Source organism: Mytilus galloprovincialis, chromosome 5, assembly GCF_965363235.1.
Source record: "Mytilus galloprovincialis chromosome 5, xbMytGall1.hap1.1, whole genome shotgun sequence".
Lineage (NCBI taxonomy): Eukaryota > Metazoa > Mollusca > Bivalvia > Mytilida > Mytilidae > Mytilus > Mytilus galloprovincialis.
In genome coordinates this window covers 97,561,836-97,574,304 of record NC_134842.1, presented here as the reverse complement: position 1 = coordinate 97,574,304, position 12,469 = coordinate 97,561,836, and the positions used below count along the sequence as shown (strand labels likewise).

At 32.1% G+C, this 12,469-nt stretch overlaps 1 protein-coding gene across 1 annotated transcript; it reads right to left on the bottom strand.

The window, feature by feature from the left end:
* Positions 1-6,241: 6,241 nt before the first annotated feature.
* LOC143074873 (barrier-to-autointegration factor-like) lies at positions 6,242-12,240 on the bottom strand. Its single transcript, XM_076250098.1, has 4 exons — positions 12,192-12,240; positions 11,298-11,375; positions 8,532-8,654; positions 6,242-6,840 (listed from the first exon to the last, which is right to left on the bottom strand). The coding sequence occupies exons 1-4, from the start codon at positions 12,204-12,206 to the stop codon at positions 6,694-6,696; spliced, it is 363 nt and encodes a 120-aa protein (XP_076106213.1). The 5' UTR covers positions 12,207-12,240; the 3' UTR covers positions 6,242-6,693.
* Positions 12,241-12,469: the final 229 nt, after the last annotated feature.

Here is a 12,469-nt window from a genome sequence, read left to right as displayed (position 1 = left end):
CATGAACTAATGACACGCTTTTGCATTAACGACCACCAGCTGGAAATGACAGGACGTCATTTTACAGCTGGGGGAGTGTGTGGTTAAGTGGTATTTCATTATATTTGTATTTTAAATATCAGTTTGATTGTTTCTTTATTTTTAATCTTACTTTATAAGAAGGAGATATTATAGTTAATACTGTAGTATTGTATTATAGCATGGTTAAACTGTACGGAGTGTAAATTTCAGGTTCGCTCAGGTGTGATTTTTATCAGGTGTTTCAATTGGGTTTTTATGGTATTGATTATTTGTCAATTCTTTGTGCGATGGACACCATTTTCTATGTTTAGTAACTTCTAACGTTATTCTATTTGGAGTATACCATATTGATGATGCTTCATGCTTCATCTGATTTGAATATTGTATTTCAAGCCTTCACAAATACCTGTGAAGGTATTATTTTGGATTACGATATAAGCTTCGAAATAAAGAATCCGTAACCCTTAGATAGGTTCCTGAGTGCGTAATGCGTCGATACAAGACCACACAACTAGTATACGTTGGTGTTCTTACTGATGTTGCTAGACTTCCAGATTTGACGAAGCTTTTATAATGCAGTTCTTGGTTTTCCTATTCTGGCTGGGATATCTTTGTCTGATCCCCCTTCAAATCTTACTACGCTTTCCATGTAAGTGACGAAAACGTTTTTTTAAGATGTGTCCAATTTTAATCTATTACATAAGGCTCTTAGAGATGTTAAGAGGCATACCTTCTGATTTCTTGATGTTGATATTCATGCTATCATACTTGGTCTTGCATTCTTTTATAACTTGGTGGTTTTGGCTTGCATGTGTGTTTCTAGATGTGACAGTAAGGCAAGATCATCTGCATAGTCCAGATCTTCTATATGGTTTATCTGATACCTGTGTTGTTGTTCTATCAAATTGAATAATAATATTTACCTATTATGCATGTTTTGTTTTTTTTTGTTTTTTTTTGGCTATTATCTTTAAAAAAAAATATAAAAGATAAGAAAATGTAAACACCAAATTGATAAAATAAAAATAATTGTTGAACACAAAAAGTCTTTGTTAAAAGAAAAGGGTTTTTAAGGGAAAACAATATATCCACAGGATGTCAGTTGCGAGAATTCAGGGCAGTTATATTAGCTAGGGAAGGTCAATTTTATATATTGTGATCGGATTTAGGGATGCTTAATGAAATGCATTTAATGGAGTCTAGAACAGAACATCAATACTATTGCCCAAAACATGCTGAAAAGGAATGTTCTGCACACAAGCCACAGACGATTTGAAATTAGAAATCGTGTGCATAAAAAGAAAAAAAATAGGTAAGGCATATGTTATAGTTCATATAGTCCTGAATCGAAACATGTATGGTCACTAGGTACTTTTGTATCAAACAAGGGTAGTAACTTAGCACGTCTTTCATAGCATTGAAGTCCTACTGTTGATATGCATGTAAAGAAAATAATAGCTTTAAACTTCTCAAACATCTTCCCTATGTCTTCTTTTCATAAACTTTTCTTACAAAATTCAATATTTTGATGAATAAGCTGAAAACTAACGAGAGCCATTGTCTTAAGAAAGGAAAGTAGATTAGTAAACAAATTGCTCATGCTATATCTAGTAGTCGTCATATCATATTTGTTGTGACTTTGTAAGATTGCAAACAACATGCAACAGCAGTTTTCAAACACTATTTTTATATTTCATTTTTCTGTTAAAACAATGTTTTTACATTGTGCATGTCAGTTTGAATCCCACACAGCCAAACAAACGCACAATTTTGACCAGAGAACTAAGACGAATTCCGTTACATGCAATCCATCATTGTCATTCAAAACATGGTGGTGTTTCTAAAACACTAGACTAAGCATTTATACACCCATCATAGATACATGTACCAGGATTATAATTTTGTACAAAGAGGCGCGTTGGTCTACAAAAGACTCCTCAGTGAAGCCAGAATCAACATAATTAAAATGACAAAATGAAAAGTTCTTGATTTGAAATTGAAGGAGAAACTAGACAAAACGTTCATCCTTTTAGGTCTAATTTACATCGGTACTGACATGAACAATGATGAAAATACGAATATTTTGAAAATTATTTAGATCTCAGAATTATATATTAACCTCATGCAATACTCTGATTCCGTGCCAAGCTTTGAATGTACTTCTTTTGTCTTTTTGGCCTATAAGCTCTATATTTTTATAAGGTTAGGATTTTTTCAAATATTTTAACCTCATTAATTTAGAAAACATCAAAATCTATAATTTATACATACCTTTTTTAATCATGTGTGTTTTGACACATAAACAATAAACAAGACAGGGCAGTTTGAAGAAGCTAAACAACAAGGAAAAAATAGTCCGTACTGTACAGCCGACTTTAGTTTTTCTTTATTAGAACCGACGGTTCAATTATGGACTGCAGTATTCAGGAAGCACAAGGATTGATTTGTTTCGCATTTTTGATTTATACTCATATGAGGTCTAACATCAATGCGTATTTAGTTTCACTTCTAAATGATTTCGCATGTGAAATATTTTACTAATCAGAGTACGAGTTTTCGAATCTAAAAATTGCACGCGGAACATAAAATTGTATGTAGTTCATTCAAAGCATCCGATGGTATCCATAAATAAAACTAATGGTACGAATGACAAATGTATTGCTTCAATTGTTATTTTGGTAACAAATATTATTTAGATCTCTCTCAGACATTACCATTCAATACAAAATATTCTAATAGTATATAGTAAATATAGCCATAAATTAGAAATATATGTGACATTTGTCATTATTTTCAGTGATTCCCAGTAGGCTTTTCTGGCCTCGTTATCGTGGTAATTAGATTGCAGTACACTTTTTTTCAAACTCTACACTGAAGCGATGCTTCCTATTCCCCGTTGTTGATCAGGAATTTGGAAAGGGGTGAGAACGAGGTTTCATTTTGAACGAGACTTGTAAAAAGTCTATGGGTTAACCATAAATGTATATTCATAACACTACAAACAAGTAAAAGGCTGAAATGGCCTATATCTGTACTCGACTGCACTGATTTTTACTCGACCAGTCTTAATTGGTCTAAAACATACTTGATAATACTGAACTGTAGTCTGAACCTTACTTTACAGTCTGAACTTGTACTCGACCTTTCCTTTACCAGTGGTTAACCATTTTATACGCGTCTTAACCATTATTGAGCTTGTCTGAACCATACTCGACCTAGTCTGAATAATACTTGACCAAGCCTTAATCAACCTAGACCTATTTGTTGTAAATATATTTTTATTTCATCAATTTAAGAACTGCTTTCAACATCAGCTATATATTTCCCCTGGGTAGAAATTTGAAAAAAATTTGAAATCAAAAATTTATTCAATATACATGTAGCATTGAAACCAAAATTTCACAACTAAGACCCTCTAAACAAACTAAATCAAGATGCTCAAATAATCTCAAAACTGAATTTTGACTAATATTGTCAACGTTTTCAAAATGTTTTGAATGTTTTAGATATATGTTATGGTAATTGAAGAATTGGTGAATCTGAGAATCCAGTAAGGATGTAAAAATCTGTTTATATATATATCGAGTATTGTTTAGACTGAAAAAAAAATATGTGGAGTACATGTCGAGAATAGGTTAAGGCTGTTTCAGACTGGTCGAGTAAAAGTTTTGACTATTTGCAATAGCAAAGATAGGGGTCAAGTATGAATCAGTACAGTCTAGTATGGTTAAGACTGGGGTCGAGTAATGTCAAGTGAAATTCAGAGCAATTCAGACTGGGCGAAAAAATAAGTACAGCCGGGTACAAATATAGGTAATGTCAGACTTTTACTGGTTTTTAGTGTATGTTGGCCTGTCTACATCTGCTTTCTAAGTAGATAAATAGCGCACTGGTGTGTAGAATTAATTGTGTGAACTATCCTTGGGAGCTTTTTTACTTTGTATCTAGAGCCACACTAATTTGATGTCTGTTTCTTCGGACAAAAGTTATAAAAAATATGTGTCGAGTGATATACTTTTTTCTCTTTTCTTCAGGAAATTTCAAGTGTTCTACAAGTGAAACGAGCGATCTGCAACATACACACAAACTGAGTAACAAGAACTCAAACAAAAATCTGGGGTGGTATCAGGTGCTCCAGAATGGTAAACAAATCAAGTCCTAAATATAATTATAGAAAATCTTCGTGAAGGAATATATAAGCCTGAATATTCTTCTGTTATTAGTATAAAAGTAACTTCTGAAGCGTCCGATAGTGTCTGCAACCAATTGAACAAAAGGCAGTTATAAATGTTACTGTAATTGACCATTGTAAATAACAATCCTGCATGTGAATACATTTGTGTTGCGCTATTTTCTATTCAATAACAAGTAACTTATTACATCCAAAATGGCCTTTCCATTTTTATCTGTTTTCGTTAATTGTTTTGTTTTTGGTCTTATATAGCTGAATATACGATATGGGTATTGCTTTGGGTTAAAGGCCTTTGACTGTTTCAATCTATGTCATCTTGACTCGGTTTGATAGTTCTTAATGGTACTCATTCCACATTAATTTTCCTTATTGTATACTGTAATGTCATTTACTTTTCAATTCCAATTCAATCACATCTGTCATTTCTATTAACATAGTTAAAATGTGTGTGCAATATAAACCTAATAGTTAAAAGACCTTATTGCCAAAACTATAGTACTAATATGTTCGATTATCAATTTGATGTCATCATACAATCCCATAAGTAACAAGTAAACAATGTAAACCACAACTTTTACAGCTGACAACCTGACAACCTGAGACCAACTATACATTTTCCGGTGAAAAGTGGGAAATGTTAAAATTACAATAAAGAGAAGTTAATTGGGAGATATATCACACATCTTGTTAAAGTGAGTACGCAGATCTGTTCCATTGCGTACCAATGCTACATAATAAAAATGAAACCATTTATTTACCAGTGTCCGAAGTGTACACGACCAACTCTTAATAATACTCGATTAGTTTGTTTCTATATTGTTAATCTTGATTTTTTTATATAATATAATTTAAAACTATAAACAAACAATACTTTTCTCTTTTTTGTTATTAGTTTAAAAAAAATCAATATGCATTTTTTATGTTTGAAAAGGTTAACTAGATTCTAACAGTTCATGCTGTTTCTACAATAGTATTATGATATTTCTATATAATGTTTCTACAATAATATTTGAAATTCTATATAAATATGATGTTTCTTAATAAATTTGATGTTTCTACATAAAAATAAGGATATAATATGGGAAAAAGTATAATCATTATTACAAAATTATATGTGAAACTGTATCAATGTTCGCTTCCTTAACTTCAATCTAAATAAGAGCACTGCATGCAAGTTTTTCATATAAAAAATATTCACTGTACAAATATACAACTATTCAAATGAATATTTGATTTTCAAAATGATAACGTCTAGTATAAACAAATATACATTAGTATGTCATAAACAAACAAAAAATCAACTTACAGTTTGATTTTTCATGAAATATTAATTGACAATTTGTTTAATAAAAAAAATGTATTTAATAGATAAAAAAGGATATATATTCACCCATGACATAATATCAGTACATGCACAAAAAACAAACAAAATACACAAACAAAGCAACGAAATAACGTTTTTATTGCTGTTCTTCATCTCAAATTCACAATGAGGTCTTCAAAATGGTTTTATTTCTTCTTCTTTTCTTTTTTTAACTTCATAAGCTTTAATCAATTTGTTAATTTCAATATGTGGTTAAAATTTATTTCAGGAAACAACTTAATCTAAAAGTATGCCTTTTTATAATAAGATTAGAAAAATTCATATTCTGATTAATTAGCTGAGCTTATATAACATACCGGTTTATTGAAGGCGCACGAATTCTTAAAGCAAAAATTGAACCCATATCTTATTTTTTTAAGGTTTTTTTCTCATTGAAGAAATTATTTCAATCCATATCCACTCTTGAAAGAATGTTGCATCGCCATACTGCAGACACTGAGTAATTAAACTCTGAATCAGGCCAAACCAATATTGATTATAGAAACTGAACGTGTAAGAAGGCACTTTGACATCAGAAACAACTCTTTCTGTCCTTCCAACAACGTTACAGGTATACGGAATTTGTCGATAACTATTCATGACCAGATCAATATGAAGTGACAGTGCAATGTCAATAGATTTTGATTACACACCGTCATTTTGGGAGATATTTTAAAGACCGCAACGTCAACTGCTAATCAAATCGCCGAATGCCATGGCAGACAAATTCATATCATAAATGTTTCCCATAAACTGAGGTGCCAAAGAATCGGTACAAAACAGAACTCAAAACATGTCTAACAGAATTGGTTGACCTTTCTGGCAATTATTTTGGCGATGGGTTCAGGCAGAATAGCATTTGAAAGAGACACAACCACTGATAAAGAAATACCAGTGTCTTAGTACATACCACATGATACGATCAATTAAAATGTAATCAATTTTAACGTGCGGACTGCCTATTTCATTAGACAATGATATAATGAAAATAATTTGTGTTGAACTTCATACATTTTTAAACAACAACAGCATATTTGATAATGAGAATTAAAAGGATTAATCTAGTGTTGCGTTTCTAGATGGTCAATATATAAAACACGCTAGTGATGGTTAAATATTAAAACAGATGTCGTTGTACATATTCTTCCACTGCGTTATAAATAGCTTGCTGTTGTCCTTTATTACATCCGTAAGTTGATAACCATGTCATGAATTTCCCCGCATCTCGTTGCATAAATAGAAAATACCCGAGTATTTGTGATGCCTATAATAATCATAAGTTATGTCACGAAATAATGATTAAGACAGTTGTATTCTATATTAGATTAAAGGATAAAAGATGCACATAGCTGTATTATCTTTTCTTTAAGACCTACTTATGCAATGCGCACAACGGCAAAATTCTAAAAACGTTTCATTTCATTTCACAACTGATTAAGGTGGATAATCGGGTGCAAATGTGTATCAAAGTGTTTTGATATGAAGGAGGCTTTGTCATCGCTGAAGAACCACAAAAAACGTGCATATGAATTATTGACATAAAAGGTTAAATGTTTACCTATGTGCATAGTATTCTCTTATCTTTTTTTATAGACAAATATTTGGCTAGGTAGTTCCTTCTTCTCGTTGAAGTACTTATTCATTCTAAACCTTTCTTACAATGTCATTTCTATTATGTATTTAGGTTTAGGTTTTACAGTATTCCGATAGTACCAAACCATGGAACAGTAAGCTTAATCAATGCTATTTGTAATTTTGTTACTCGAAAATGAAGGTGACAATATCCTGGATGTGGTTTGAATAGCTAATATAAAAGATGTGATCCATGTAGCAACTTCCCAGCAGCATCTTTACATTGAGTATATATTTGAAAGATGATGCTTTATTTTTTAATTTGTATTTAGTGTCAGGATATTCTCGCTTGAGGGTTGCTGCTTACAAGTAAGGTTTACAACAATAACAACAACAACAGTGGTTGGGACATTATTAAAACAACTATATAAAGATAAGGAACACTACAAGAAATAAAAACTTTAAAATAAAAGTCTAAAAAATGCTTCCAAAATGGATTAACTTTGTGCATTATTTAATTTCGTATGCATGATCTTAAATATTTTACTTTTGCTTTTTTGCATTGTTCGTTTATTTCTTTTAAAAGAGGGACGAAAGATACCAAAGGGACAGTCAAACTCATAAATCTAAAACAAACTGACAACGCCATGGCTAAAAATAAAAAAGACAAACAGAAAAACAATAGTACACACGACACAACATAGAAAACTAAAGAATAAACAACACGAACCCCACAAAAACTAGGGGTGATCTCAGGTGCTCCGGAAGGGTAAGCAGATCCTGCTCCACATGTGGCACCCGTCGTGTTGTTTATGTGATTACAAATCCGGTAAATAGTCTAATTCGGTAGGTCATATTCATGAAAGGGAAGGGGATTGTAGTTACGACGTAAGGAACATATCCGATATCATTTGTGAAACGGTTATTCCGTAACGGTCAACCAACTTGTGATGGCGTCCGTAAAATTTACGAAGGGATGATTTCAACTTCACCATTTGGAATTCTTGGTTTAATAGCTTCCTTGTGAGCAGCAAACCCCTATCAAGAAAATCATGATAGGAAATGCAAGCACGGGAATATCGTATCAATTGGGAGATATATACCCCGTATGCAGGTGCTGCTGGAATGTTGCTACTTAGAAATGGAAAGTTCACAATTGTACTGAAATCTATGTCAAACCCTGGCCAGATCACTCCCAGTTTTTCGGTAAGGTTCGTAATGCTCTGTTTTGTCTTGTCTTTTTGTGTTGTGTTTTGTTTGTAATTATTTGTCTTTCGGTCATTGTTGTTTTTTTCTTCTTTTTTTTTTTGGACTTATGAATTTGACTGACCTTTCGCATCTTTTATACTCATACAACATGAAAAAAAAGCTAGATAACGATACCTTATATATGTTATCATTGTTGAAATACACAGCTGTTATTGGTCCTATTCCTGGAAAAGCAGTGACTAGCTTCAATCCGATTGGTTCGTTTACTAACCGCTGGTGAACTTGTGAGTTTATAATCTATAAACAAATTCTTAATATACGAAAAACTGTTTTTTGAAAACAAAATAAACAGAACAAAACAGGAATACTGAATAAATCAAAATATAAACATAAATATAGTATTGATTCAAAACTAGTAAAATTTTCCTGTTAGTACTTCAATACGGTGTCATTTAATTTCATATGAGTAAAGATCGAAGCTCAAAACCTATATGGAATTTACAGATCATGTTAGGTCGATCAATGCGCACTGTGTAACGGTTTTATTTTAACCGAATATCGTTACATGTGAAATTTAGAACAATGGCCTGATATGATGTCTAAAGTCTTCAATATTTGAACTTACTTTCTTTTTCTTTTATCTAGGCAAAAAGTTTAAGAGTTTTCATAAACGTTATGTTGTTTTTATAAAATGACATATCAATGCAACTAACCACAGTGTATTGAAATAAAGCAATCCCTGTGACTAAATATTAAAAACACTAGTCTCTGCATGTACTCAATTAAGGTAGATGGGGGTTTTAATTTAAATCTATATAGTTAAAGGCAACAGTAGTATACCGCTGTTCAAAACTCATAAATCCATGGACAAAAAACAAATCGGGGTAACGAACTAAAACTGAGGGAAACGTATTTAATATCAGAGGAGAACAACGACACAACATTAAAATGTAACAGACACAAAAACGGACTAAGCATTAGACAAAATCCTATGAGAATAAAAAATATAACATCAGAACCAAATACATAAATTTACCGTGACACGTCTTATAGTAATGTGAATTCACACTCAAAAATAAGAGAAAACAAACGACACAACAGAAACACAACGTTACAATGTAACACACACAGAAACGAACTATAATATAACAATGGCCATATTCCTGACTTGGTACAGAACATTTTTAAAGGAAGAAATGGTGGGTTGAACCTTGTTTTGTGGCATGATAAACCTCCCTCTTTTATGGCCATGTGAAATATAACATTAAAATGACAACACAACATTACAGTACTACAATATAGATAAATAGGAAAACATAATTGACAAAGAAATACACGAATAATAGCTTACAAAAGGCAACAGGTTTAAAATTTCAATACGCCAGAAGTGCATTTTGTCCACACAAGACTTACTAGTGACGCCCAGATACAAAATTTTGAAAGCCGAAACAAGTACAAAGTTGAACAGCTTCGAGGACCAAAAGTTCAAAAAAGTTGTGCCAAAATCGGCCAGGGTTTTCTGTTAGGTACCAGAACATCCCTATTATTTAGAATAATTTATACTTTTGAAGACCTGTTGGTGACCCTCTGCTGTTGTTTTTTATTTGGTCGGGTTGTTGTCTCTTTGACACATTCCCCATTTCCATTCTCAATTTTATTTTGCAAACAGTAAATTTTATAAAATGACTATGCAAAAGATATATGATAAAACTGAAGTATTAACTAATTACAGGAAACAACCGAAATACACTACATAAACTTGACCAACCCTCGTTGTGGTCTATGATTGTGATGGTAAATGCTTTTAGATCAGCTTTGGTTGCCCATGTGATCTTAAATGACGACTTATGGGGAGGTCGGGCTTGCAGGTGTAGTCACTTTGATAACCATCCATGCGTTAGTTGAAAGGCTGTTCTGTCTTGCCAACATACTGCATGCAAATTTTATACTGAAGGTATACAACACTCTGGGTTTTGCCAGTTACATTGCAAGATATAGTGTACACAGACCCAGTGGATAGGCAAGTAAATGTTTGCGTATTCAGTATTTGTTGGCAAGTCAGACATCGTCACACAACTTGTACCACACAACTTGTGCCATCCTGCAGTTGAACAGCTTTTATAAGAGGAGACGCCAACTCTAACAAATAAAGTCTTTCAAACTTACTGGTCTCCGAAAAGCGAAGACAGAAGGTTTGGAAAAAATCTTGGATATTTTAGGGTGCTTGACAATAATTTGCCAATGGGCATGGATTATACGGGAAATGTTATTAAAGGCGGGATTGTATATTAAAACAAACGGAACTATTTTACAACAGTTCCGTTTGTATTAACAGACAATCCCACCTTTTCTAACCTTTCACGTTTGATCCATACCAATTGGTAAATTATTGCCAAGCACCAAAAAATTATCCAAGATCTTTCCAAAACATCCTGTCTCAGCTTTGCGAAGACAATCAAATCATTATAAAACTTGTCTCCGTTTGTTGTGAATATAACTCATAATGAACTTAATATGTAAAAAAAAACTAGATAAAATTAAACATGAAATAAAATGTCGCTGCTCTTTTTGATTTGTGTTTTGTATCTTCCGCTACGAAGATTGAAGCCATATATATACTCATAAGCTTTCCTTCAGAAAAAGCACTTATAAGTAGTTACCATTTCTTCATTTTCTGCTACTTAGGTTTTATTGTTTTTAGAGTTATTGACCTTCACCTTAGATGAGGTATAAACTTTGTTAGCTGACATGTCGTTGTTTGTTTTCATTATTTGGTTTAACTGATAAAATCTTATCAATACGATATCTGACAGTCGTATTTATGTTTCTGCACTTTGATTTGCGTCTTTTTTTGAAACCCAAAACTGTACATAGTTTGTTTTAGTTATTGCATTAAATTTACCACATAAACGATACAGCATTAGTAATTGATTAACATACCTCATTTATGATAGTGGCCGTTTGCAGATTTGTCATTGGATCACAATTTACTGCCTGGCTGATCTGTGATGCTATCATCTGATAAGTAAATAATTTAAAAACATATGCCATTAATGTATATACTCTACCTCTAATGCCTCTCTATGACTTGACTATCTTATACGTATGGTCTGAGAGATATCTTAGTTTGTGTTGTCATAACAAATAATTTATAAAAAGATTTGGTAGCCTCTTTGTTCGATTTTAATCAGACTAATTGTGAAATATATAACTTAAAACAATCTTTTCTCTCACTTTAAACTTGTTGCTTCTACGTATTTCTTGCAGACCAATCAGACCAATAGGTACCATTTTTTTAATAATATATAAGGATAAAAGAAAAGATGCAACGTCAGGTAGGTAGGTCCATATTTTACCAGAATGTCTCTTTATATAATGCATCCTATAAACAGCATGGATAACAATCTGTTCATACATGATATGATTTTGTTGAAATTTACCATGGCAATTAGTATGTATAAAAGCCATTGGCAACCAATTAGTCATCAACAGAGCGAGTTTAACCTGCCCCGAGAAGCAACCTTCAGCAGGCATCATGTGTACTAGTTCAGCGAAAATGACCGTCACACTCCAAAACATACAAACGAAATAAAATTTAAAATGATACAAAGCTAATTACAGAGGCTCCTGACTTTAGGAAATGCCTGTACCAAAGAAGGGATATGACAGTTATTATCCATTCATTTGCTGTGTTTGATCGTTTGATTTTGCCATTTGATTAGGGATTTTCCGTTTTGAATTTTCTTTGGAGTTCGGTTTTTTTTGTAATTTAACTTTTTTTAGATAATATTTCTTTGTGCATGTTTGAAACTTATAAACGTAAAAACCACTCACCATTGAAGACATCATCTTGAACTTTTTCTGTATAGTTGCAATTACTAACGACACTTAAAAGAAAAGTATAAGTCATACAAACTGGTAGAACTTATGTAACTCTATTTTGCTAAAGCTAATTAATTAAAAAAAAAAGTTAAAATGCCATTTGTTGAAATTCCTTCCTTATATTGAGATAATATATTCATGTAACAATGTACCAAAAATAATGTGATACTACTGTAGAAAAAGAGTCGACAAAAAAATATATATAACTTGCAAAAAACATCAATCAATTT

Bases quoted from the DNA above. Each gene is read 5' to 3' on its own strand.
- LOC143074873 (XM_076250098.1), bottom strand. The intron at 8,655-11,297 runs GTATGTTAATCA...ATTTGTTTATAG, and splicing joins CGGCCACTATCATAAATGAG to ATTATAAACTCACAAGTTCA. The intron at 6,841-8,531 runs GTATCGTTATCT...TGATTATTATAG, and splicing joins ACAATGATAACATATATAAG to GCATCACAAATACTCGGGTA.